Source organism: Oxyura jamaicensis, chromosome 10 (genome assembly GCF_011077185.1).
Source record: "Oxyura jamaicensis isolate SHBP4307 breed ruddy duck chromosome 10, BPBGC_Ojam_1.0, whole genome shotgun sequence".
Classification (NCBI taxonomy): Eukaryota; Metazoa; Chordata; class Aves; order Anseriformes; family Anatidae; genus Oxyura; species Oxyura jamaicensis.
The window spans coordinates 20276175-20303257 of NC_048902.1; the positions used below are offsets into that span (position 1 = coordinate 20276175).

Consider the following 27083-nt stretch of genomic DNA (forward strand, 5'->3'; position numbering starts at 1 on the left):
TAATTTATTTTCTGTGCATTGAATATGTAGGAATAATTTTAGCAGACTTCCACAAGATACGGAACACGTTTGCGTCATTTCCCTTCTTGCTTACATGCTACAAACTACAAGTAAAATAAACAATTGTTTCTACTGCAGCAATTCTCTAGTTAAAGGGTAATCTCCGCAGATGCCCTGGGGCAGATATCTCACAATCCAGACTAGTCTCAGTGTAGACCCTGGTTAGTAAGGTATTTAACTGTGAATCTCATTTTAAGGATATTAACTTAAATAGATCCACATTTGAAGTTAGGCACCTGCTTAAATACCTTGGCAAAATGAGGCCTTGAAGTTTATCAGAGCCCCTCCACTTTGTGGTGGTGTGTGTCACGTATGAAAGGCTTACTCTGCCTTATTTTGTCTTTTTTATTAACTTTTGATGGTTGGAAAATTCTTGCAGTTAGTCACATCTGAGAAAACTTGGAACAGGTTCTAGAGATGTAGACACATTTACCTTGTGCACTATTATGCTATGGCTGGATAGCTTAGCTATTAAAACAACGGAATAGGGTTTCATAAAATCTGTATCTGTTTGTAAATGCATGTTTCAGTGATGCAATAGGCCTGCCACTTATAAATAAAACATCTGCAGATCGCACATACCCCCATAAGTATATATGTATGTTTGTAAGCAATAACACCACTCCAGGGTGTAGAGTCATAAAAATGAGGCCAAAGGGTGAGTGCCTGCAGTACCAGGGAAGTGCACAGATTTATCTTTACAACTACATGCCCTGGAGTGTGCTAGTCCCCTTTTAAGGAGGTATTTTGTAAAATAATTTTAAAATTATAGCACCCCAGGAAAAAGAAAAAAAAAAAAAAAAAAAGCCTTCCTACTTTTTAAACAAAATCTTTTGTTTAACACATTTGTTCCCTCATGCTACTTTCTATTCAATTATAAATGAACTTGCAACAGCAAATACTAAAGCATGAAGTAGACTGCTGCTGAAATAGAGAAGTGACCCAGTCCTTGCCTGCAATGTGGCTGACCCTCATAAGCTGGCCTAAATTCCCTCTCCCAGCCGGATGGGCTCAGAGCACCCTGCGCTTTTCTGTGGCAGGCTCACTGCTAGCTCAGTAGTTGCTCTCCGGTCTCCTTTGCATTCTTGCACTGACCCAGCCTTGTCAAGGAGCACTTTATTTCTGATATTTATATGCATATATACATTTGTATGTATATGCCATAAATACATGTACACAAGCATATCGGAACATAGGTATGTATTTGTGCATTTCCCTGCTTAGCTGGAAAACGGGGCCAAAACTGTTAAAAATCCTCTGAATTCTGGAATTTGTGACCGCAATAGCCTTCCTAATTCCCCATCTTCTGTTTCTGAAGCCTCTGTTGTAATTCTGATGGCTATCTCTGCGTTAACTAGCAGTAGCAGGTAGAGTGATGCAGATACTATCAGTGAAATCCTGGACCTCTCAAGGTCAGCTTGCCGTTGATTTCACTGAGAGCAGGATTTCACGTTGTTCGCTGTTTGTTTTGATTTAAAGGAAATGTACTAGCAAGGATGAAAGGTGTAACATGTAATCATCGTTAGCTTCAGACAAAACAGCGGAGTGAAGTTTTCTCCCCTATGGACATTAACCGTACTGGAAGTCACTATTTTGTAACCAATTTAGTATAATTAAAGACTGGAAGCAAAATGAAGGGAGCAGAACATCAATCTTTTTCTGCTCTCCTGATAATCAGTGAATTGTTAAATGCATTTTAAGAGCCAACTAACAATACCTGGAGTGCCAGATTGGCAACTCCAGTGGAGTCACAGGGTTACATCAGGGATGGATTTACCCCGTCTATCATGCTAAGAAGCCTTTTTTTTTTTTCTTTTATAAAAGTCACTGCACACATTTTGTTAGAAAATAGGGCCAAAGCCAAGGCTGTATGAAATTCCTGTATAAAATCAGGCTTTCTAGTACCATAGGTATTCTTGTGGAAGCGAACACCAGATTTCCGTAACAGCTGACAAAAATTAACTTCCTCTATTTACACCCGGTCTTCCTTACACCTGTCCACAAAAAAAAAAAGATTTTATAACACCAGTTTCACTCTGTATACATAATCAGCAATTTAGTTGATTCAAAGTATTTCCAATTAGCAGACTTTTTCCACAGGAGTGTTGAGAAAAAAAAAAAAAAAGTAATTTCACCAGGCAATGGGAAAATTGTCCATTCTGGGGAAGGAATGATCTTTATAATTCACCAGTGGTTATTCTGAACATTGTTCTTACTGTGCCTACTCTTTTGTCTCCAATTTGTTCCTTCTTAAGACAAGAAGGGCATAGAGTCAATTAAATTGAACCTGCTCCTGTTTCAGCACCGTGGAAATCTGCACATCTTAGTGTATTCCTCTGTCGCTCTTCCCTCCCCTTCCAACAAGAAAAGGAAGATCTCAGCAATTCTTCTCTGTAAAGATTATTTTTTTCCGTGAACTTCCTGTTTTCATTTAAACCACGGAGCCATCTGGCATTGCAAGCCAGGCTGCCGGGGAAGCACGGACAGGCACGAGTGGGGTGCGTGCAGTTAGCAAGCGCGACGTGGCAGCACGGGGAACGTTCGAGCTCCTGCTTGTGCCGAGTGTATGGGTAGGCATCCGCACGCTGGTTTGGCTCAGGAAGCTGTAGATCTGACTGTATTTACGGTATTTTTCAGAAGCTTTCCATTCTAAGCTCTATTTAATGGAATCTATGCATAGTAAGTAATCAGGTCAGAGAGAAGCAACATCCCCTGTTTGAGATCAATCGCTGGCTAATACTTTATCTAGGCCACTTTATTATCTCATGCTGATTCCATTCCCATTCTCCTCCTCCTTTGTACATGCACTTCAGCTGTGGTAAAAGTACGTATCGCATACATATTAAAAACATATACCCATTCTATCTGTATGTAAATGTGTGAGACACAGCTGGATATTGCAGGAGTTTGATTTACTAATAGTTATTATCTGTTCTAGCTGTTCAGAGGCAAAGAGAGTTTCAGAAAACAAGCTAGCGCAGAAATTGCCTTTATGATATCACTATCCCGCTTTGGTAATTGTTTAAAATCTCTTCTTTAGCTGGAAGCTTGGCCTTTTATTTTGCAGATTGTATGTGCTTTTCAAAAAAACAGCAAATTTGTTGAAGTCTCCGGTTGAGTTTTTTTGTTAGTACAGCATTGAACTCTACTATGCTACATATTGCTGTATAAATGAAAGCGATTTACTTAAGGAAATTGTATTTGAAATACCAAAAGTCAAGCATGTAGCAGTTATTTCTTTATGCTTTCCCATGGAAGCCTAGAAGTACAGTCATTAAGATGCTGTTTGGATTTCTTGAGGGACATATTGGGTAGATAAAGGCAGTGCTTTTGGCCAAAGATCCAGTCAGCTTCTGCACTTGATTCCTTTGGCACAGATCTCCTCATTTTTACTTAGGTCTCCAAATAGAATTACAACTTCTAGCTTTTCTCCTTTTTGTAACTTTAAATTCATGATACTTCTCATGTTGGCATGTGATTAATTCAGAATTGTATGATAAATTGTACATCATCTGTGTCAAAACCACTGACTTGCTGAAAACGTGTTTTTTTTATTATTATTATTTTGTTTGTTTGTTTATTTAAATGCCTAGTGTGATATTGAAGTTCCCTATTCCTGTGCATTCAGCAATCCTTCTGTACACTTCAGGAACAGCATTTAGATCAGACACCTTGGTCTTATTAGCTACAATGGGCATTTTTTCAGATAGGTCATTTGATATATTTAAATACGTTTTCATAAACGTTGCAGACTGACAAAAATGGATTCTGGTTCTTTGTTCCCTTACCTGCAATGAATATAGGGAATCAGAAATGAGAAGCATTTAAGTAGCACTATTTTAAGTAGACATTTTCTAGAGAGTCTGACCAGTAGCAGTTCTTACCAGGTAGAGCTAAACTTGTTTGCAGCTTGTTGTGTTAAACCATGGTTTGTAGCCTGTAGGAAATACTTTAGTGCTTTAAACAAACAAGTGGAGGATCAGCGTAATCCTACCTGAATTTCCCTGTAAACCTTCAGAATAAAGCCAATAGCGTACTTCCACTTGTGTTTGTCAATAACAGTGTTTTCCCCCAACAGCTAATTTGGCTGTGCATTATAGCAGTGGCATCACTGACTGAGTAGCTGAGAGCGCTGAACAGGCTGGGTTTTTTGATGACCTTAAATTTTGACAAAAAGCAAAGGACTGTCTGCACTTTGCTTTTCATAGATGCATCCAGTAAATCTTCTGAAGACAGCTTACAGATAAATGTTTTCTGTCTCTATCTGTCTAGATGTTTATGCATCACTGCTGGATCACATTGAGCCAAGAATTTTCACTCTTTGGCCACTTACAAGCATTTTTTTTCCCGAGCCAGTGCAGGATCACCTATCAGAGATGATTTGTCCAGCATAAAATTGTCAGTGCTTGAACCTGTGATGGATAGCTTTGTTTGCAAGCATTTAGGCTGTCCTCTGTCACAATGATCCCAGTTCATTCACCCCATGACAAGGAGAAATTCTGACAGACACCAAAACACATACCAGATGTAGAGGAAAGGGCTTTTTCCTGACTTCCTAAGGAAAAATAAAGTACAAAGCCAGGTGTTTCAGCTGTTGTAAACATGATAAATATTAAACTGTGTCCTCAATCGATCACAGACACACAGTGGACAAGGAGTCCTGGATGAAACCCTGGCTACGCTGGAGTCAATGAAGAATTTATATTGACTTCACTGGTGCTGGGATTTCACACTAGGATTTGGTATGTTCCTGTTACTGTGTGTTTGTCATCTTCCTTGGTCAGGGTAGTTGAAGATTTGGAAGAAAAAAGTCTATTATTTCAGGAGGCTGCATTACTCAACCTATTCCCCACTCTGCTGAAATAGGGGAAGGTGGGTTATGGATCTTCCCATCTCTCTCTTTCCTTCTCTCTCTCTCTGCTGTTTCTGTCCTTAGGGATATGATTTGCTCTTCTTTGTCACTTGAGAAATCAGCTATCGAAATGGAGAAATACATTCTATCAGTGTCACTAAATCCAGCAATTACAGAAGACTAAGATTGTGACAAGGTTAACTTGTTAGCATTAGAGTTTTAAGGTGTTATATTCATTCACTGTCTGCTGCAGTCCCATTGCTCATACTACTGCTGATTTTTTACTGAAAATGTGAAAATCTGACTCTTTCTTTCTAACATGCCCTAAAGCTGCACAATATAGTGGCACTTCCCAGTGAAATGTGAAAAGAAATAACTTGAGCTGGCACAAAGCAGTATTGAAAATCTAAAGAAATTGGGCAAAAACCAATTGGCAACAGCTTAGAGTGATACAGCTTAGATGATAGTTAATATTTTTGGTGACTTGTGTCTCTTGGGCTTTGCAGTTTAATTTGAGCAAATGTTTCATTTGGCATTTCTAGTTGTTCTGTAGTTCTCCAGACACTTAGGCAAATATTTACATCTCACTCATTTTGGTAGCAGAATTACAAGTCTTTGAATTATGATACATTGAGAAGTTGTGCATTTATGGTCTTAATATTTCTATGTCAATTGTCTTCCTTACATATTTATTTTTTAAAAAAGAAAGAAAATATTAATAGTTTGAAAATAAGAGGCATATTTGTAACTCCTAGAATACTATCCTTCCTTTTTGTTCCAAATTCATCACAGAATTTGCTGTAATGGGCAGCTCTGGAAATCTATGTACAGTATTTATTTGTGTAATGAAACTGGAATTTTAAATTGATTCAGACACGCAGGATAGATTGAAATTGCTGACATTTGTATAGTACCAGCAACAGTGGGCCTGCGTTCTGATAAGCACCTCAAGAATCTCATGCAGTATTAAATAAGAGTAGTAATTGCCTATGAATGAGCAGAGTATAAAGCAGGAGATACAGATATGGCTTCCTATGACCTGTGCGCGTTATGCCTCAAATCCCTTAATCAGATTTGTGCCAGTTGATTCTTACATCCACAGAAATTCAGCTGGAGGATCAGGGCCTAAAGTAGTAAAAAATCAATTAATACGACTTTCTAATTTGTGCAGTTGACAAAAACGCATATAAATAGGGAACATTTTTCTACTTAAGAGGGCTGCACTGAAAGATTTTTAATTGGATTTTCATTGTGATTGACAGCACTTGATTATGACAGTAACTTTATTTGGCTGGACTGTTATAGCCCTCTTGTTCGGATTTTTTCCATCAAAGCTCTTTTTTATCCGCTGAATTCCCAGCGGAGCAGCAGTGGCTGTGAAAGAGCCTTTTAGCACCTTTGTTGCAGCCATCCCTGGTGATGATTGGACCCAGCTGGTAGCAGATAAGAAAATGTCCCTCTCACAAAGAGGTTGCATCTCCCGTCCCCATGGCTTCAATAATTTTAAGAGCCCCAGAAACCTGTTGAGGATTAGAAGTAGCTTTAGATGTGAAATGAGTGTTAAGTATTAGTAATCGGGAGATTAGGGCCCCGGGGACAATGGGAGATAAACAACTGCAATTAAGGCAAATCTGCCAGAGTAAACAAAATTTAGCAGAAACAGATGCCCTAACCATTTTGGGGGATTGATTGGAGGGCACCGAGGAATCGATTTTTGTCTTGTTTACACTTTCAAACCCCTGTGATAAACTGGGAGGCTAAATATTTCATACAGCCTGATTTTAGTTAATTTTTTTCCAGCTCCTCACAGTAGGTCTGCTCTCTTCTAACAGTGACCAGGCCTGAGTTTATTCAGCGTTCACAGGGAGCAGCTAATTGTCTATGAAGGGCCCCTGTGTTTAAATGGGCTTGACAGGAATTTAAATTTTGTTTCAATCAACCTCTGCGCTCACAGCCTGCTCCAGTTTCTAATTTTTAAATTAAACATGATTTTTTGAAGCCGCGGCCTCTCCTCTGGAAGCGGCTGCCCGCGCTCCCGCCGAAGGCAGCTGCCGCAGAGCGGGAGCGCGCGGGTTTATTAAGGCCGTAACGACAAAGCGCGACGAGCCGCGGCCCTGGAAAAGTTCATTGTCCCATAAACACGCATCTGCCCGTTCCAGTTTAATGGGGGATGCTGGGGTGGATGCTCAGCTGGTGTAGGCCTGAACGGCTCCGCCAGAGCCTGCCCTAGGCCGTGGGGAGCACGGCCCTGCCGGCCTCGGAGCCGAGCTTGGCTCCCAGTGGGGCCTGTGGGAAGTGGTCGAGGTGGCCTTGGTCATTTGTGCACTGGCCTTGTGAGGGATTCAAAGGATTTTTTTTTTTTTTTTTTTTTTTGCCAAGCCAACTAATGGTTATTTATTTTGTGGTCTTGTCTGTATTTTTAGTAGGGCACCATACATTTCTTTACACGTATGTTTATACCTGTTCGTCAGCTCCTGACACAGTATGATTTGACTGTATGTTTGTGCTTTGTCATTTAATATTTATTCTATTTAGTCTTTTTACTGAAACCCAGCAAACGTAGGTGTGTTTTTTTTGCACTAGATGGTGTTTAGGCATGTAATGAGATATGATCTTATGGAGTACTTTTAAAAAACAACTTGTTCATGTGCAGAAACGTCCCTATCCAAGTGAAGTGTGGGATGGTTCATTATTCCTTATTGTTTCCAGTCAAATCATTTCCTGTTTTGTTGTCATTGTTTTGCTTGTTGTCAGTGTGTATGTGTATGCACACGTGTATTCACACAGCATTTTCTACTCCAAAGTTGGAGGATACTGTTCCATTTTTTTCCAACGGAGTCAGTAGAAAACAGTTTCTCTGAACTTGGAGAAAGCATATTTTTTTCTCCCTTCTTTCCGTGTCTGGGAAATTTGTTTGAAGGAAATACTACATTTTTAGTGTTTGACTCTGTCTGCTTGGTGCCAACAAGACTGTCACAGTGAGCCAAGAGCTAAAGTACACTGCTAGTGTAACCCTAACCCTAACCCATCTGAATTAACATTAGAGTTTAGGTCAGGTGTGCATTTTGATTTGAATCTACAGATCTTTCAGAGCTATTGCACTTCCATTCTCATCACAGATGGGTCTTGAAGCTCATGAATTGAATCAATTTCAAATGAAACCAAAGCAGAAGATGTGCTCCAGGCACACACCTCATGTTCTCCAGCTACTAATAGGTGCTGCATCCATAGACCAGCATCCATAGACCAGACCAGAGCTGGTCAAAAGTAAAACCTCTTCCATCCCTGAAACACTGCACCAACCATTTCACTCTGCAGATCTGCTTCTGTTGTCGACAGCTTGCTAATGTTGACAGACTCTATCAGCCTTGGGCCACTCTCACTATTCCTCTTCTACAGCTCTTCTTAACCTCAGCAACACTTGCAAAAGCACGTTCCAATTATATTTCAGTTGCCTTAGTTTTTTTTAAGAGTCATCATGAAAAATACCTTTGCTGGGAGTTAGCTCATTTTGTTAGCTAAGCACCAAGAAGCATGCCAAGCACCATTATTGGTTTAACGGCAAATATCAAAAGCAAAACTGCTGTGGAAAGAATGATCTGCAGATGGGTGAATAGATTTGCCTGTGCCACAGCCAAAACCAAAACTCCATTGCACATTTAAGACGAGTATGCACAACAGGAAGAGCATAGCAAAAATCAGACTCACTCGTGCACACCCTGGGGTTCTGCAGTATGGAGGAACTGAATTACAAAGTCAAGTCCGTACTACAGAAGTCAGAGGAGCTGTACTAGTTGCTGCTAACCTGATCTGAAAGAAAATCACCCCTTGACTTCGAGTCTGGGGATGAGTTGCTGTCCTGAATGGCCAGCCCAGACACACAGGTCAGGGTTGCTTTTAGGGCCACCAGCACGTTATTTGGCTATGGCCAACATCCAGAGCTTCAGAAGAAGGTTAAAAAAGGTGTTTTAATCATAATGGAAAATGTATATTACTGTTTAAAAGTGGAAATTTGGGTGTGATTTGTGCATAGCTTGTCTTCAGGTTAAGGTTTTCAGGTGTAAGTTACGCGGTTGTTCCTCTGGGTCCATCCATTGTGCTTGGAAACTGTTATTATGTAAAGACAAGTTCTGCAAATTGCAGAAGAATTTTGGTGCATCAACAAAACTACTAAACCTGCTGAAAATCACTTCCCTTTGATTTTATTGTATAAAAACACAAAAGTGCATTGGAAAAAGTTCATCTACATTCAGAGAAGTAACATGGAAAAAAGTGAAAGGAGTCATCATCAGAGGAAAAAAAATAAATAGGAAATTGAGCTCCAAGATTTCAGCATTTCATAGTGTTATTCATTTATCATTGTTTAGTACATTTTGTATCATCTCTTTACTGTCTTAAATATTATTAGAGGGATAAAATCATTAGTGTGCTAATCTAGATAGGCGCAGTTCTAGCACTGACCTAGGCTAATCTGCCTTTGCAATTTCAAGAACTATGTTTGACTCCTCTGAAAGTAACCTTAAATTGTAGTCTTGTAAGAATTCCAGAGCTGTATCCTTCACTCCTTCTCCTAATGAGGTTATGACCAAATGCTCATTATAATTGCTTTAGACTCCTTTTAATTTTCAAGCTTATTAATCATAAGAAGAGTTATTTAAAATTGCATAAATTAATCTTAGATTAAAAGCCCATCAAAGCCTCGAAACAATTAAGAATAAGTAGGATTTCCCTGGGGCAGCAAGTTTTATTTTAATAGTGTAGTCAGGTGGATATCAGAACATTGAAGTATGGTAGTGATTAATGTATGCAAAATTTAAATGAGAGTTTTTAAATGGCAAATCTAAATCACATATTGACCTAACTGTAGGCTTTAACTGCATTGTCTGTCATATATTTAAACTGTTTAGTAATCAACATTTTAATTACAGTGTATGTTAGGGAGGCCGTGCAACAAACAAAACTCACCACTTTCCGACACTCCGCGTGGAACTGTTTAGCAGGCGAGGGCTGTGCTATTAACTGCTCAGAATAAGGAATGAGGAAAGAGAGCACAAACTTCAAGGAGACTAATGATACTTGATTTTGCTTATAGATGTGTTCTTGTCCCTGCTTCATCTACACCCAGGAAACACCACTGATCAATGAGGTTTCTGACCCACTTTGATACCCCCACCGTACTCTAGACAAATGGCTGCTTTGTGTTCTCCGAGCAGAAGCTACAGGTGGTGTCCCCACGGGGTGGAAAATTCTGGGAAAACAACATTTTCTGGATGCTTTCGTCTTCTGATTCCTGGAGTCCCTCTGCCACCCACAGCTTTACAGATCTATTTGAAGACCTGTGTCTTTGGCCCCTGCTATGGGATGTTTTGCTCTAGCAGCCAGTTGAGGATGGGCTTGTGAGCGTGCTGAATTCTTTGCCAAGTGCAGTGAGAGGCAGCCCTTGCCCAGAGTAGTCAATATGTAGAGGGTGGGAACTGGGGGAGAGATCTTGGCCAGTAAACACTTGGTACCAGACCAAACACATCCATGCAAGTATACAGGAAAAGCTGATACTTTATGGCTAAATTTGCTGTCATCTGGCATATGTGGACCCATCACTGCAAGGTATTGCATGAGAGAGACAAGGAGGTGGCATTTCTGGGTAGCTGTGTCTGTTAAAGCAAGGGTTGACCTTGCTGGAGCTTTAGGAAACTGGGGGCTTGCTTTCCAGACACCTGTGCTAAGCCTCCCAGTCACTGATGTTTCAAGCATTCAGCACCCACCCTTTTCTCTAAAGGGTTACCTGCCGTGGGCAAAACACATCCTAAAATTGCAAAAGTGAAGTAAGGGATGCAACACCCAGATCATACTTAAGTAGTGTCTGGCAGGGTCTTCCCACTCGTGTACATATCCGTGTCTCCACGGATCAATGTGAGCATGTGAAGCCTTCAGATTTTTTACCCCACTTGAGCCTTAGAAGAGAGCGATGGAGGGAAGGCAGCTGCATGGCGCAGCCCCTGAGGAGGGCTCTGACACCTTCTGTGCCTGTGAATTAACAATGTTTTGGGAGTCAGCAGTAGAGTATTGGCCTGAGGATTCCTCGCTGCTATTCCTGGCTGTGGGAGCAGAAATCGGCCTTGTGGATAGCTAGCACAGATAATTAGAACAGCGTTTAGTTTGGCTTGTCCTTGGAGGCAGAAGCTCTAGATGTAAAATCCTCCACAACTGGAGGCAGTAGTAATGAAATCCTGCATGTGCTGAGGTCACTAGAGGGGGACGCAGGGTCAGTTTGGGGTAGTTTGAGCTACTCGAGCACTTTGTCTCTCCGGGCATCTGGGGAGGTAATACAGCTCCAGAGCTGAGGTTCGTATTTGTCATTTTGGAGGTCTGACTTGTATTCCCACCAAAGATGGGAGTGGGCAAGAATTTCCTCTTGAATATGTGCCCTCATTTAATTATAAGAGCTGTAAATAGCATAAAAGCATCAGTAGCAATCGGAGAACTAGCTGGGATGATAACTGTGGTGCACTAGTTTACAGCCAAGTTCTTATTTTCCAAAAGTGCGGGGCTTGCACTCCTTCAGGCAGCTAGGGATCAGTTGGCAAGCAGACTTTTTACAGATCAAGCCTGCCATCAAACAGAGAGCACCTCCAGGGGAGTAAGACATGAGACGTCCCAGCTGATTGAGGAGCAAAAGCGGTGTGGGGTGGAAACGGGTCGCAGGTGTCCTGTGGGCAGCGATGGGGCTGTGCAGAGCTGGGGCAGAGGAAGTTCTCCCTAGGTCTTAACTCCACTGGCCAGGGAAGCCTTCCCCGTGTCATCAGAGATGAGGGAAAAGCACTGATTTTGTTTTCATTTTTTTCTTAAAGATGCCCCAGCGCTCAGAGCTGCCATGTTTTTGCAGGAAAAGCTCTGCGTTGAGGCATCTGATGCACCACGGAGGCACTCGGTGCTGCAGAGCAGTGACACGCCGGTTCTAATATTGCCTAATAAACTGCTGCATTGTCTTTTCCCTCCCCCTTTAAAAAATGGCATCAGGCTCGCGTGTTGAGTGGAGAGTGAGCTTCCCTTAAAGCAGCCTGTAGCCATCAGTAATATTTATTTTCTCTATTTGTTTTAAGCCTGTGAAGACTGTGGTTTCCTCCATACTGTCCTGATGGAGCCCTGACCAGAAAGCGTGCAATGCCCCTAGCCCTAATGTGCCATTAATGATAGGTTAATGTACAGTATAATGTTTTTTGGACTATGGGTTCATTACACTTCTGAGTGCAAGGTCCTTCTGCAGAGCGCCCAAGGTCCCATTGCATTATATCATGCAATAAAAATACCCTTTTCATATCACAGGCTAATAAACTGTATTTGAAATGCTGTCTGAGGGCACTGCCATCGTCTTGATAGTCTATGTCTGCAACAGTTGGGATCTTTTTATTATATTTTTTTTTGTTACGCTGAATTCAAATTTTTAAATGAAATGCATAATTTGTCTGTGCCTCTCCGTAATAAATGGAGCACAGTGCTTTTACTACACAATCCGGGAGGATTCCTGCAAAAGAGAGCGTGAAAAGGCTCGCACTGGTGCAACCAGCAGCAACGCTGCCTATTTCTTAACATCCCTTGCGTAAGCGTGAAGTCTTTTATTGTTGTTTCTCATTTGCCAGGTGTTGTGATCACGCTTGGGTGTCAGACAGTTGTTACCGTAAGGCTTTGGGCCCTGAAGTGGTGTCCCTCCTTCCTCCTCCATACCCCTCGGGTTCATGTTGAGGTCTGTCTTTGCAGCTTGCTTCTGGCTGTAGGGAAGCTGCCGAGAGGCAGCCCCAAGCACTGGCCTTGGCCATGCAGGATTGAAAGTCAGGGCAAGGCTCTTTTTGCCGGGAGGAGGAAGGAGGGACGGCGGGCAGCACCCCAGGACCCCACTGCTGCTTTACACCACCACCGAAGATGAAGGTGGGTGTCGTGGGGGCTCCTGGCTGTGATCCTGGCAGTGGTGTGGGCAGGACAGGCACGGTGCTGCTCGTCCCTGTGCAATCTGCTGCTCTGGCCAGAGCCATCCGTAAGCTCGAGGGGCCACGGGATGGCATTCCCAGGTGTCCTCCCCTTAACCTTGGTGTCCTCCTGCAGGGATGCAGCTCTCCGTGCAGGTTTGAAGGCTCACGTGCCCCTGAGTAATGAAGTGAGCCAGCCCTGATCCCAGCACGTTCTCCAGGATAGCCAGGAGCAAGTTGTGCTGCCCCAATTAACCTCTCACCGCCCAGCAAAAAGAAATGAAGGAGGTGATGCTGGGGTTGGATCTGACCGTGTTATCAAAATAAGAGCAGTGTCCCTGGGCACCGTTTGGAACTAACGTTCCTCTCCGTGTCCTCCATGTACCCCCCATGTCTTGTGCTCCAGGAGATCCCACCCTGTCATTTTTGCAGATTTGCAAGGAAATAGGTGGCCGACAAGTATTTCAAATCTGCTTTTTCACCGTCCTGGCTAAGGTCAGCAGCTGCATATCTCATGGACATATTAAACCAGCCTGACCCACACTTGCTTTGTGCTTGAAAGTCCTCTAAAATCACAGGAGCATTGCTTAAGCAACGTTATTTATTGTCTGCCTGTCCTGTGGCACTGGTTAGGGACCTGGGTGTAGGTCTAAACCTCCGTGGTGCTATCCAAACGTGGACATCTCATACTCGGTGGCAGAGGAGCCTGCAAGCAGAGCTGGAGCAGAGCTGCCCCTGGGAGCAGGAAGCACCCCAGGTGCCTGCAGCCCTGTCGAGGGCGTGATTCAGGGTCCGTAGCGATAAGCTCTGTGCAGGTTAATATCAAAACTGAAGATTTCTTAGGCCGGAGGAGAAGACCATGAAAGCAAATTGCTGAATTTTAAGGGTAGGTAAAATTACGGAACTTTTACCCTTGAATAATGGCGATTTAATTGACTGGGCTAAATGATGGATGGTGTGTGGGCAACGAGTTCGAATTACCAGGGCGGTGTGTTCAGGGGGGCGCTGCCCTTTTAATTTCATGTCAGATATTTAAATCATTTATATCCCCCTCTGCGAGGTGCTCCCCTTCGAAAGAGTTAACCTGTCTGATGGGACACTGCAACTTGAGAAATGTACCCTTTATCAAGAGAACGAGATGAGACAAGTTCATTTAAAAAGCCTGGTTTGTCATTGTTTATCTAATTTTCAGAGTTGACACACAAAATTAGGCTGGCTGACACTCACTCTGTGGCTATCCCCGGCCCCGTCCTGCCTGACCTTTTCTGCTCCGAGCCGCCGGCAGCAGAAATCGCTGCAGGCTGTGCCCAGCCAGACCCCAGGGCTGGGGCAAGGCGGATCAGTGCCTGGCCAGGATGGGGGAGCGGTTTGGTGGTGGCTTTTAAATGCTTTTTTTCTGCAGCATTGGGTCTGTTGGGTGTGTGCTGATTGCTGAATATTTGTCACGGTGAGTATTTAAGCATTGGCATTTGCAAAAAGGAAATGCGTCCAAAAAAGGATGGCAGCTGCAGCAAGGTGCGTGCACCACCCAAACCGAGAGTGCCATCCTACTACGGATCAGCATCCACTGCAACAACAAAACCACACATTGCAAGCCTCCGTGCATTCACCCTTCGTCCGTGTTAGCTTGCAAAGCAAAATGAATCTGCATGAGGATTTTTAAGTCCTGCAGGTTGGTGGTGTTTATTTTAAAGGCATCGCTCACTGTTGTAGCGAGGGCTGGGATCCTTCTTTGTTGCTGAGACGCTCAGTGACCAGAATTCACTAATAGCTGGCCTCCGAGCTGCTGCAGCTTGCTTTGGCTTTTGCGTTTCCTGAAGTGACAGATCATCCCAAGGCCCATCCTGCAGCCTGGGCATGCACTGGAGCAGTGCAGCTGCATTTCTCCTCCAGCAGTTTTTTTTTTTCCCTCATTTCTTCCTTCCCTCCTCACCTAATCTCCCTTCCCCTTCTTTCCGCACTCCCCTCCGAAAACGTCTCCAGTTTAATTCGCGGCTTTCTGAGGTGCATGGATTGGTTTGTGGGATTTGATGGCTGCTGTTCTCTAGGTGCCTGAAAAAGGCAGGGGTCAGGGACTGGATGCTGAATAGTGGCAAAACGTGGAGAACCTGACGGGGTGACTTTGTGGAGAAGTTGCCAAGAGTAAGGAGACCGCTGCTGGTGCAACCACGGTGATTTGAGCCTTCGGAGGAAACTTTGATTGTTTTCCCTGGGGCATTTCTGGACGCCGAGCTGACTACAAGTACCTCTTACACAGTTCTTATCGCATTGCAACTGAAACGTTGCTGTGAGCAGGCCAAGGGCAGGTTTGATGTGTTGGTGCGTTGCCCGCAGTTCTGTGCTCTTTGTGTGTTTTTGTTGCAGTTGCGGATGTGACTGCAGCAGCAAGGTGCTTCTGAGCAAGGTGTGGTCTGGTGAGGCCGGGTGGTAGAAGCAGGAAAGTGATTCGGGGCCATCCGTGGACCTTGTGCTCCCTGTGCTCCTCGTGACTTCCCTGCTTGATGAGCCTGACCTGAAGGTGCCGTGGGCTGGCTACCAAGATCTGGAAATACAGGTCCCACTGGCGCTGTACTCTTAGCTTTGGTGGAGATGTCTGTTCTCACATTCCCCGTTAAAAAAAAAAATAAAATCAGCAACAACAAAAAAGAGCCTGGTAAAAACATCCCTTCAGCCTGAGAAAAATCCTCGCTGGGGCACGGTGAAAACGAGAGAAATCTAAACGGTGGTTTCAAGTGAAACTTATTTCTGGGGAGAAAAATGAGTGCGTAAAACCCAAGGCTTCCACGGAATAACCTCACAAAACAAAGCAAGCGGGGTGAGCAGCGCGGCTGGCTGACGTTTTGAGCCTTGCGCAGCCTGCAGCGTTCCCTGCGTGTTCTGAGCAGCTTAACCGCAAGGATGTAGTGGGTGGGAGATGCCTCCTCTGCGGGGAGCCTCTCCGTCGTAAAGGAGATTCATGGGAGCCGCGGCCTGCCTTTTAATAGCTTTTTTTTTTTAATTGCCCCAATGCATCTGCTCTTCCTCGTCTGTGGGCTCAGTTGTTTTTCCCTAGTTCTAACTGGTGGCCTTGGCTGTTGTTCTGTGTAAGAGGCGAAGCAGCTTCCTCTGGGCTGTGTTGCTAATAATAGGCCTCTGCCTTCGTCTTGCACCTTTTGCACCCAAAACCGTGGTAGTGCTGCGCAAAACACACTTGCATTGATTCTTTTGGCACACTCCTAAGGGAGCGGAATCGCGTATTCCTTTTAGCCATAAGGCTGCAGGGGGTGAAGCAGCCCCGTGAAGGTCGCGCTGGAAAGCGGCAGCCTGGGGAGAAACCCCAGGACTCCTGCCTCCAGGTCCCAGGTCGTGCTCCCTCCCGGACTGCGTCCTAGGTAGGAATCGAGGCATATTTCAAAACCAGGAACGCTTCAGATTGCATTTGTTTACTTAAACAGTAAGACCCAAAAGCAGGTGGGATATCTGCAGTAAGGAAAAAAAACAGAGGGTGTAGTCTTTCTCCATCGTTGTTCCTGACGCTAGGCATTCAAGACCAAAGCTAAAGATTTCTAGTAGCCAGGTGTTGGAAGGGAAAAGACGTTGTCCATATGCTCAGTGCCGCGAGCGTCTGTGTGCTCAAATGCATCATTTGAAGATCATCCATCTTCTCTCGGTAGCATTGAAGTGTCTGCTGCCGTCCTCCGAGCTCTCGAGCGGACCCTGGTACCTCTGGGCATGTTCTTCGTCCTCGGCGGGCCGTTTTCCCAGCAGTGGCGGGGGCTGAGCTCACACATACCTGCCTGCCTGAGAAATTCAGAGCCCTCGAACAAACTTCAAGTGGCTCTCTGAAGCCAGGCATGCCTGAACAGAGGCGATTCGCTGCAAAGGATTTGAATATTGGGGGAAAAATATCTGTTTCTGTCACAGTTAAAAAGAGCAAATTTGGAGTACGGCTGTGGCTGGCAGAGGCTCGTGCTTCAGAGAAACTCGGCACCGGGGCTGTTAGGCAGCTGTCAGGGCACCAGAGGCTGTGAAATAAAACGCTTGAGACGTTTGTAGCTCTTCGTGGCGTGGTCTGCATGTGGTTTTCTGGTGGTGGACCTCCAGCTCAGCCGAGTGCCTCCACCGGAGGATTGCTTCCATCTCCTCCCAGAGGTGAAGTGGGCAAACAACCGAGCCGGTCCCGGTAAGACTCAAAGAAGGGCTCCCCACGTCTCAGACTTCTCCCCAGCAAGTTACAGCTGAGATTCCAGCCATCCCAAAGGGCTGAAGCAACAGCGTCTCGCCCTCCCTGCGTGCGTCTTGCAGATGACGGCGTGTTTTATTCCTGCGCCTCCTGCATTTGCTGGCCCTGGCCCGCCGAGTGTTTTATTGCTTCGAGCTGGTGCTGCGAGGATTTATGGTGCTCTATTTAGCCCAGTTGCTTCTTCATTGTTCCGCTCGGTGCCATCCTACCCCGGCCGACCGCAGGCATCCCGGGTCCCGCATCAGCCCTGCTCTGGCTCTCAGCGCGCCGACGGCCGCCGCTCGCCGCGGTGCTCCGCGCCGGCAATTCCCGCATGTACGTCACCGTCCCCATGGGCTCCCCGGCAGATCGACTCTGATTACTTTCAGGCATTGTTTGCGAGAACCATGAAGTTTAGTGTTGCAAAAACTGAGCTGCTTTTGAGTGATTTGGAGGAGAGGTTTTCATCATCTGTGATGGTTTCTCCTGGCGATTGCTTTCTTTCAGCCGTTTATGTAATTGTGGTACTTGGTTTCCTGTGGATTTTTATACTTCATTTGAGATTCAGCTGAAGATGGCATGTTCCCATCTCTAGGAATGGGGCCAGACTGAGGCACGAGCTGCCTAGGCTGGCTGCTGAAATCGCAGGCCATATTTTTGTTTAATCCTGAGATGCCGTGCTGATTTTTGGAGGTGTCTTAACTCTTCGGCGGTGGCTGCGGTAGCCGTATGATTTCATGGGTGAGAATATTTTATTGTCATCCCTCCTTCCATCATACTCGAGTTCCTGCAGTAGCTTCTCCTGAAGGCCTGTGAGAGTTCTGCTTAGGTGAGATTTTAATTTCTTTGTCAAATGATCGCTCTGAAGTGTTGGCATGCGTGTGCATGAGCAATGCCTCTCCTGAGTGCTGCAGGGGCTGGAGCCTGGTCCTGCTGCATCTGCAGGCACGGAGCTCAAGGACCAGGTAATTGGAGGAATTTAACACCAGGAGGGGCATTGCTTTTCCTAGGTAGCTCATACAACCATCCGTGGGGCTGAGGGATGTACACAAGGCGAGGAGGAAGGATCCTACTGGCAGAAGTCAAGGGGCTCACAAGTCCTCCGCACAAGGGATTGCGTTTTGGTAATGAGCGGGGGAGTTGCACCGAGGGGCTCTTACAGAGAGGAACTCAAGAGATCGTGGCCCTTCACAAACAGACGGGTGGGTCGGTGTGCTTGTCAGAATAGCTTTTTATTAAAATCTGATTTTGTAGTTGAAGCAGGCTGTCCTAGGAAGGAGCTGTTCCAAAAACCATGGTGAGCTCAAAATGGAAAGCAAAACCAAAAGCCTCATGTTCTCAAGGCATGCCAGGCCTCAGTAGAGAGTTTGGGATCTCCCGGCCTTCCCTTTTCTGTCTAAATGATGTACGTGGATAATACGGATCCAGCTGAAAGTCCACGGGTTTGAGTAGCTGTTTTACTGCGTTTTTATGAATGTAACTGCAGCATGTTCCAAAGTATTTTTTCCAAACATTAAAAATAATAATAATTTAAAAAAAAAAAAAACAACTATTTGGGTTTTCTTCGGAAGAACTGTGCTTCTCTTGGCTAACTCTGCCTGTCCCGTTCTCCAGGGCCACCCGTTCATCATGCAGTACAACGACGGGAACGCAGAAGTGGTGTCCATGTGGGTGTGCAGGATGCTGGAGGAGCGGCGATCGACGCAAGGACCGCAGTGAGCTGGGCGGCTCACGGCAGCGCGCACGACAGCCGCTCGTCGGGGACTAGCACAGCCCATCCCTCGCTTCGGACTCTCAGTCTTTCTGGATCATATTTTGCTAAAAATATTTTCTAGAAGCATCAACGAAATCTGTCAGGATGTTTGTTGATGCCTCCCTCCCTCCCATACACACACGTTAAGGAATTTCCTTCACACATTTCTTTTATTGCTGAGCAATTTAATGTCCTCAAATTAATCTTCAGTTAAACTGTACACAGCCTTAAAGCAAGTATTTTTATCTATATTTTTTGTTATTGAATGTACTGTATATTTCATGGCTCCAGAGTATTTTTTAACTGTTAGTCTTTTGCTATTGGAAGAGCGACACGCTGACTGTTTGGAGGACTTGCCGAGGAGTTGTTGGCTGTCTCCTGAGCGCAGACATCCACAAAATGCTTGTTTGAGATTGTTTTGTTTTTTAAGGAGAAAAAAAATAAGAAAGTGTCTGGATTTGCCCATCCTGTGAGGAGGTGAGGGATCGCCCTTCCAGAATAAAACATGTCAGGTGTTTCAGCAGTCGTGCTCTCACGCGGCTGGCGGTGCTCTGTGCTCCCGGGTGCTTGCTGCTGTGGCTCGGGCTTGCTTGGAGAGCCACGCAGGGAGGGCAGCGCCCAGCTCTGCGCAGAGCACCCAGCCATGGCTCGGGCACCTCGGGCTGCCCCACGTGTGCAGGAAGGTGACTTCAGCCCTCACCACAAAGTGGTGGCTTTGCTGAGGTGCAGAGGGAGAAACCGAGGGCACAAAGGAGAGCACCAGGTGGGCACAGGGTGCTGGCAGCAGCACGGAGCGGCTGTAAGGTGCCGCTGCTGTGCTGTGCGAGCAGGCTGGGGACCACGGCACGGGCTCACAGCACCCCCTGACCTTGTGGGGGAAACAGAGCTGCACAGCGGGGCGCAAGCCGTGCTCTGCTGCTTGCCCTCAGCAGAGAACAGGCTGCAGTGTTGTACTGATTATCACAGCAGTTTGTGGCTTGCTCGGAAATGCCTCGCCTCTCTCCGCTCTACCTTGATCACTCCTTTTCTTATGCCCAGGCAGCTGCAGAATGGGTGGGGGGAGCACCCAGCAGCCCCAGCCACCCAACAGGAGCCGCTGCCGATGAAGGACAAGCTGCGAGGAGCAGGGGTGAAGCTGGCCCTGTGCTCCCCACGTGCCCCCCGCTGGGCTGGGGAAGGGGCTTGGCACTGGGGGGACGAGCGAGCGTGGTGGTCCCCACCAGACAGGGAGCACCGCTCACTCACTGCTGCGGCATCGCTGCCACCAGGCAAAGCTCCCAGCTTTGCTCTTAACACACAGGAAAAAAAGAAGACATGAGCATTTCTGCTGTGTTTGTCCATCCTGCAGTCTCTGTGTATGTTTTCACAACAGGGTGGCACCCATTTAATCAGCCCTTGTGTTCAGACGCTTCCTGCAAAAACACAGCAGAGAAGAGGAGGGTGACGGGCAGGGCTGGTGTGTAAACGGTGGTTTAGGTCAGCAAATCGAGCACTGTGGGCAGGGGAGGAGGTTGAGGGGTTTGTTTGCTTGTTTTTGCATTAGAAATAAACTTTTGCTAAAAGAAAAGCTCAGGTAGTTTGTTATGTACCAGCAGCCTGAAAAACACGCAGTGAAAAATTCCCACCGAAGTGCTACAAATCCTAAATGTTACTTTGGAAGCAGCCTAGAAAATATTTGTTTCCTTCCTTGGAGGGATCATTTGTCTTCTTTTGATGTATAGAGGTTGCAGGCATGAACTTATAGACTAAAGTTTGTCTTAATTGCTCTGATGTCACAACCTCCCTGGCAGATAACAGTACAATGAATGAGTCAACAGGACCAATACCTTCAGGTCCTTTTTCTAAAGTGAGACAAATTTCTTCCCTTTGAGCCAACCAGACTACAGGCAGCCCTTTCATTTATTTATCTCTAACAGTTTGCATTAGCTTTCTCTGGATAAAAAGTCTCTCCCTCAGATTTAGTTAAAAAGTCGGTAAAACCAAGGCTTTTCCTCTCGCTTGCGCTGGCAGGGAGGTCGGGAGGGAAAGACGTCGCCCTGAAAATCAGTGCTGGATGCCAGCTGATGGCAACGTGAAAAATCTGCCGGCTAGCAGGTTGACAGTGTTATAATTCACTGGCACGCCTATTAACCTTGCCGTCTTCATCAGTGTACTTAATCAATCCAACAATCATGGGGGAAGTTTGGGGTCTCTGTCCTCTTTCCCTCCCCAGGTCCTTGAATTCGGTCCTGGCCTCTCCGAGCTCCCTCCTTGTGCCTGGAGGTGGTGGTGGCTCTGGGTGGCCGCAGGGACCTGGGCACCAGGAGAGCCCGATCTGGGTGGCTGTGGGGACCCCCAGCATGGCTCCTGCCACCCCGTGTCCTGGCCCTGCTTTGCACACGCGTGTGCAAGCCCTCAGCACCCAGGGCACCCAACTCGAGCAGTTCTGGGCCATTCCCACCACCGCCCACCAGCACCAAGGGGCAAACGTCGCGGGGGGAGCGATGAAATTGGGCCAGGATCTGGGCAGATGGAGCTCTGCTGGGTGCTCCCAGCCACGGCAGGTGGGTCCCTGGTCCTCTGGGCTCCTCTCCCTGCAGCAAGTGGGTGCTGAGCCCATGCCGGTGCTGTGTGGGGTGGCAGGAGCTGGGATAAGCCTGCTGGGGGGCACCCACGCAGACAGACAAAGGAGCCCCCCCGGTGTGCCCCTGGCAAGTCGCTGTGCTGCATTTCAGCCGAGGAGATCCTGCCTCGGCCGGGCTCTGCGCGCACGCAGAGGTGACTTTGCCATCAGCAGGACATGCACAGCGTGCTGCTGCGAGCCCAGCCCTGGGCTGCTCTGCCTCCAGCACTGCCCCTAACATCATCCCAGCCCCAAAACCCTCTCCAGGGATGGAAGATGAACAGGCAGGGAGAATTCCCCAGCCACGAGGCAGAGCTCGAGGCACTGGGTGCTGCCCTCTATCCCCAGGGGCTGCGCTGGAGCCGTGGGGACACCAGCAGCCCTACAGCAGCCCTGCCGTGCTTTGTCCCCTGTCCCCATAACACCAGTTGTAGTGGTATCAGGGGGGTTATGGGGAGCTCCCAGGCTCTGGGACAAACTGGGCATGCCCACCTGTGCCAGGGCCTCAACTGTTCCAGTTTTCTCTGCCCCGATCCTTGCCAGGCGAAGCTCGTCCTCTGAGACGAGCCCGGGATGGTTCGCCCTCACATGCGGCGCAGAATTATAAAAGATTTCGTTTCTCGTGTCCTGTGGCCAAGTCCATCCTGCTGTCAGCTTTCCAAAGGCAACGTGGCAGGCTTTGTTTTCCGAATAACAGCCTGAAAAGCTGCCCGTGCGCGTGTGTGTCTGCGTGCACGCGTACATCTGGCAGACACCAACCACAGCGTGGGGATCGCGGCCGGCTGCGGCTTCGAGGGCTGCGTGCGGTCCCTGTCCCACCCCTCGCCGTGGGCTTTAAGGTCTGTCAGGCAGGGACAGCACCGACCGGCCGCCCCCACTCATATTAATAACCGAGCAATCACTGGAAGCAGCGCTGAGGAGCTTCGTTTGATCCTTCTGACACCAGAGAGCAAAAGCAAACCGGAGCGTGGAATCCGGGAGCAGCTCGTGGAGCTCCGTGGTCCTACAGGGAAAGTTTAACTGGGGGCAGCAAGGGGAAGGGGACAGACCGCGGGGGACCCTTGGCATGATGCAGGGAGCATGGGAGGAACGTCTGAAGCAAAACCTGGGAATTTGGGTCTTTGTGGCAAAAGAAAATAATCTAGCCTGCAGGGAGCAGAACCTGCTGGCTGAGAGTGAAGGCTCAGGGCAGGAGCTGCTGCCTGGTGGCCGGGGGCTTGGGCTGCCTGTGGGGTGGGGGCGATGGTGCTGGTGCACGATCCGTGCTCAGCACCCATTTCTGCTCCCGCTGCCTCGGAGCAGGATGGCAGAGGGGAACCACTGGCACCAGCCCCCAGGGCTGCACCCAAGGCCCCCAGGTAGGCTGCAGCCTCAGCCGGAGAGGAAGAGGAGGGAGGAGGCAGGCGGGGGCTGCTACAGGAGCCATGGTGCCCCCAGCCAGCAGCTGGCTCGGGGGGGTCACTGCCGGTGGCTGCTCCCCGCAGTGCAGGGGCCAAGGGCAACGGAGGCACCCTCGGGCTCAGGGAATCAGAGCTGCAAATCCTTTGCCTTTGCAGGGATTTGGAAGCAGGTGGCCCCACGCTGCTCCCTGCAAGAGCTCCGCAAGGCGCAGAGCGGCTCAGCCTCCTGGGGACAAAGCATCTTTGTGCAGAGGCTCGTCCTCTGCTCGCACGAAGGCGTGCAGCCAGCAGACCCCACGGGTGAGACCCCAGAGGTGAGACCCCACCCAAGCAGCACCGCCAGGAGCCAGCCTGTGCAGGGCTTGGCACCCAACGGGCTCCAACGGTGCTGAGTTAAAGGTGTTGCAGACATCCCCAGCGCCTGGAGAGCCGCAGAACAACAAGCTCCGGACTCCCAGCTTCTCCAGAGGGTGCTCAGAGTCCCTCTTCTGTTGTGCAAGGCTATTTGTGGGTGGCTTTCCATTGCCTGCTGCGGCACAGGAGCAGGGCTGCAGCCCTCCAGCTGCACAGCACCCTTTTTTTCCACTTTCCCTTGGCCTTCCTGCCCCCCAAAGCCCCCCCTGCCCTGGGCAGAACCAGCCGGACCCCAAAAGCCCCAGCTGGGGGGGCAGCAGCGGGAGCCGGGCCCTGGGCAGCGGAGGGGCTCTGTGGCACCGAGCAGGAGCCGTGCCCCGCAGCGTGGCGGTGGGATGCTGAGTCACAGCGGTTATTTTTGGATAACCCATCCTCAGCCTCCACTGGGGACTTTTCAAGCTGGGGGAGGCTCACGGGGCACAAATCCGGAGGGATCAGAGCTTGACCCCGCTCACCCAGCTTGGCGGTGCTGCGGTGCCAGGTCTGGTGGGGGAGGAAAAAAAAAATAGAAAGATTTTCTCGATATTTTGGGCTGCAGGAGGCTGCAGCGGGAGTGCTGCGGTGTGGCTGCCCCGGGGCTGGTTTTACCTCCAGCCGGTAAAGGGACGGCCATAAAGCACCGGGGTGCGCCCAGCCGGGATTTATGGGGTGAGCCTCGCTGCCCAGCGGAGCGGCTGCCGCTTCGCCGGTCCCCCCACCGCGGCTGCTGTCGCCGCGGCGTCCTGCAGCGAAAGTTCAAGGTTTAGAAGGAGCCGCTCAACCCCGGATCGCGGGGGCTTGTTGGCAGAGGAGACAAAGCTGCAGGGGAGCCGCGGCCCGGCCCGTCGGGGGCCGCAGCTGCGGGGAGCCGAGAGCTTGGGAACGCCCCCGCAGCCCCCGAAGAAATGGGGGACTGGGGGGGGGGGGGGCGATGCAGGGGCCGGGAGGTTCGGGGGGGTTGCAAAGGTGAAGGGCAGAGCTGCCGTCGGGGGGCGAGGGGGGAAGTAAAGGGGGCCGACGGGCTGAGGAGCATCGAGGTGGTGCCCGGGGCGGATGCAGAAAAGAGGGCATTGGGGGGGGAGCAGCCGTGGGGGGGTCACAGCCAGGGTGCTGCGAAAGGGCCCCGGGAGTACCCCCGCGCCCCCCCACCCAGCGGGAGCTGAGCACGTCGGGGCGGGCTGAGTGTGCCCGGCCTGCAGAGAGCCGCCGCCCGCTTCCTTTGTCAATGTCCAGTAATTAAAATGTCACCGTTTAATTTTCAGGCCTCTCGGAGCAATCTTTTCCTAATAAAGAGTCTAATCGAAACGCTCCTTCCCCCCCCCCGCCTCCCCGGGAAGGGCCGCGGAAGAGGCTGTAAATGCGCAGAGCCGCTGCGGATCGATAGAGAGAAGCCCGGATTGATCGGCCTCTAAAATTAAATTTATTGGGGTCATGGTTTTATATGGTGCTGATACAACTGTTAAATGGGGAACATTCATTTCCAATAGGAGGCGTTTATTAAACTTCCACTGAATTAGACCGCCGTGATTTATGTGGCAATCTCGGCGCAGCCCTCCAGGAGAGAAGGGCCTTTCGCGGCCGGCCCCGGGTGATTATTTATTTATACACCCGTGACACGGCTCCCTAAGTTTTAACCTAAATTATCCGCCGGCCTCGCCCGCGAGCGGCACGGGCGCGGGGGTCCCGTCGGGGCGCAGCTCCCTGCCCGCAGCCCCTCGGCGGCCGCGCACCCCCGGGCCGGGGGGGGACCCGGAGGGGGGCAGGGACCCCGGGGGGGACCCCCGGGCGGCGGCGGCGCCCGCAAACGTCCCGGCTCTCGCGTGCGGCGATCGTTGAGCGTTAATTAGAAATTCATTACAATTAAAAGCCGCGCGCACACGCCTTAATTACATCTGATTTTTAATTCCGAATCCGTGTTTACACAGTAAGCGAGACGTACCTCCTGATTATCCCCAATACTCTTTATACTGTACTAATTATGTAAATTAAACCTAATTAACTGACAAAAACTGCAGTCAATTCAACTGTTAAAAGATACGGCGAGGAGCGGGGCGCCGGCGGCGAGAGCGGCCGGAGCGGAGCTTCCCCGACCCGGGGCTCCGCGGTGTCGGGGCGGCCGCGGCCGGCTCCGGTGCGGGGAACGGGAACGTGAGGGAGCGGAGCCCTGCGGGGAGCGGAGCCCTGCGGGGAGCGGGGACGGCTGGGGCACGGCCGAGGAGGCCGGGGCAGAGCCGCAGCCCCCGGCCCCTTGGGGCTCCCCGACGTGCCGCCCCCCATCCAACCCGGGAAGGGGCCGCCGGTGCCTCGCAGCCCGGCGAGGCGCAGCAAGAGGGGCCGGAGCCGGGCTGCCGCGGCCCGGAGGGTGGGCTCGGCAGGCACTGCGGGCATCCAGCCCCCGAGGACCACCCGGAGCCGGCGGCCAGAGGGGCACCGCCGCCAGCTCTCCCGCCGCCGGCTCCTGCGTCCGCCCGGCTGGAGGAGGGGGGAGCGGATAAATAATTAAAAGGCGAGGAATAATTACCGGCTCGGATTGCCATCACGGCGGGAAGGCCGCGCTGCAAGGCCCGGCCGGCAGCACCCATCCCGTGTGCCCCCCCCACCCCCCGACGGGGCGTCCCGGCCCCCCGCTACGGCGGGGCCCCGGGGGGGAGCGGCGGCCGCGCTCCGGCCCGGTGCTGCGGGGGGCGGGGGGGGGGGGCGCGGACCGGGGCCGGCTCTGGCCCCGCAGCCTCCGGGACCGCGGCATTGGCGGCTCCGCACCTGCGTTTCGCTCCTCGCCGGCTCCGCCGCATCCTCCCGGCGCCGGGGACAAAAGTGATAGCTGGGGGCGATCGGCGCCGTTATTAACTTCTGTTTGATCAGTGTAATTGCGCCGATCGCGGCCGGACGCGATGATTAATTACAGTTTAATTAATGTGGCCGTGACGAACGCTGCATGCGGGAAGACACCCAGGGCGGAGACGCGGCTGCGGGGCCCCCTCCGCGCCGGTAGGACCTGGGGTCCGTTCCCCCCCCCATCCGCTCCGGTAGCCGCCGGTACTGCTGGCGTGGAGGGGGCCCCCGGCGCGAACGAAAACCCGCGGCCGTGCCCCCCCCAGCCGCCTCCGCCCGGCGATTTCGTTGCCGGCCCGGTGCCCCCCCCGCCTCCCATCCCCGCCCGCATCCCCCCGCGGCCGGTCCCGCAACCGCGGAGCGCTCAGCCCGGGGGTGGCGGCGGCGGGGGGGGGCCGGCGGGAGCAGCGCGGCGGCGATTTCGATGGGGCCCCTCCGCCGCCCCCCCCGGGCTCCTCTTTTCGTTGCCTCCCTCGCCCCTCGCCAAGTCGCAACGAGCCGCGGCCCCCCGCGGGTGCCCCCGCCGAGCCCCTCCCGGTGGCGGCTGCCGGGGGGAGCGGAGGGGAGCGGGGGGGGCTCGGTGGGGGGCCGCGGAGCCCCGCGCAGGTGGGGCCGGGGCCGGGCCGCGCTCTTACCTCGGGCAGCCCGGGCGGGTCCCCGCTCGGTGGCGGCCCCCCGCGCCCCCCCGTGCCTGAGAGCCGCGCCGTGATTGACTGGAGCGCGTCGGTGATTGACGGCCGCGGGGTCCCGGAGGCAGTTAATGTAAATATGCTGGTGCTAAGTGGGTGTGTCTTCCCGTTATTTTAGCTGTCACCGGATCAATGTGCGGCGGCTCCAAGTACGGCTCCGGATCCTCCCTCGGCGGCGCGGCTGGCCACTCGCTCTTGTTGCATCTCGCCCGGGCGGACGCGGCGGCGGGGCGGGCGGCGGCCCCGGAGAGCGGCCGGGAGCCTTCAGCGGGTGCCCGAGGCCCGCCCGGCTCCCCGCGGGGGCGGCTCGGTGGGGCCGGGACCGGGACGCCCCCCCCCG

General features: G+C 50.2%; 1 protein-coding gene across 2 annotated transcripts in view; it reads left to right on the top strand.

Moving 5' to 3' along the window:
- The window catches only part of MAP2K5 (mitogen-activated protein kinase kinase 5), a 126864-nt gene extending 107605 nt beyond the window's left edge, over nt 1–19259 (top strand). For both annotated transcript variants that reach the window (XM_035335668.1, XM_035335669.1), the window contains one exon: nt 18689–19259. In XM_035335668.1, the coding sequence (XP_035191559.1) occupies nt 18689–18793 (105 nt within the window). In that variant the 3' untranslated portion in view covers nt 18794–19259. The remainder of the gene's footprint in view (nt 1–18688) is intronic.
- Nucleotides 19260–27083: the final 7824 nt, after the last annotated feature.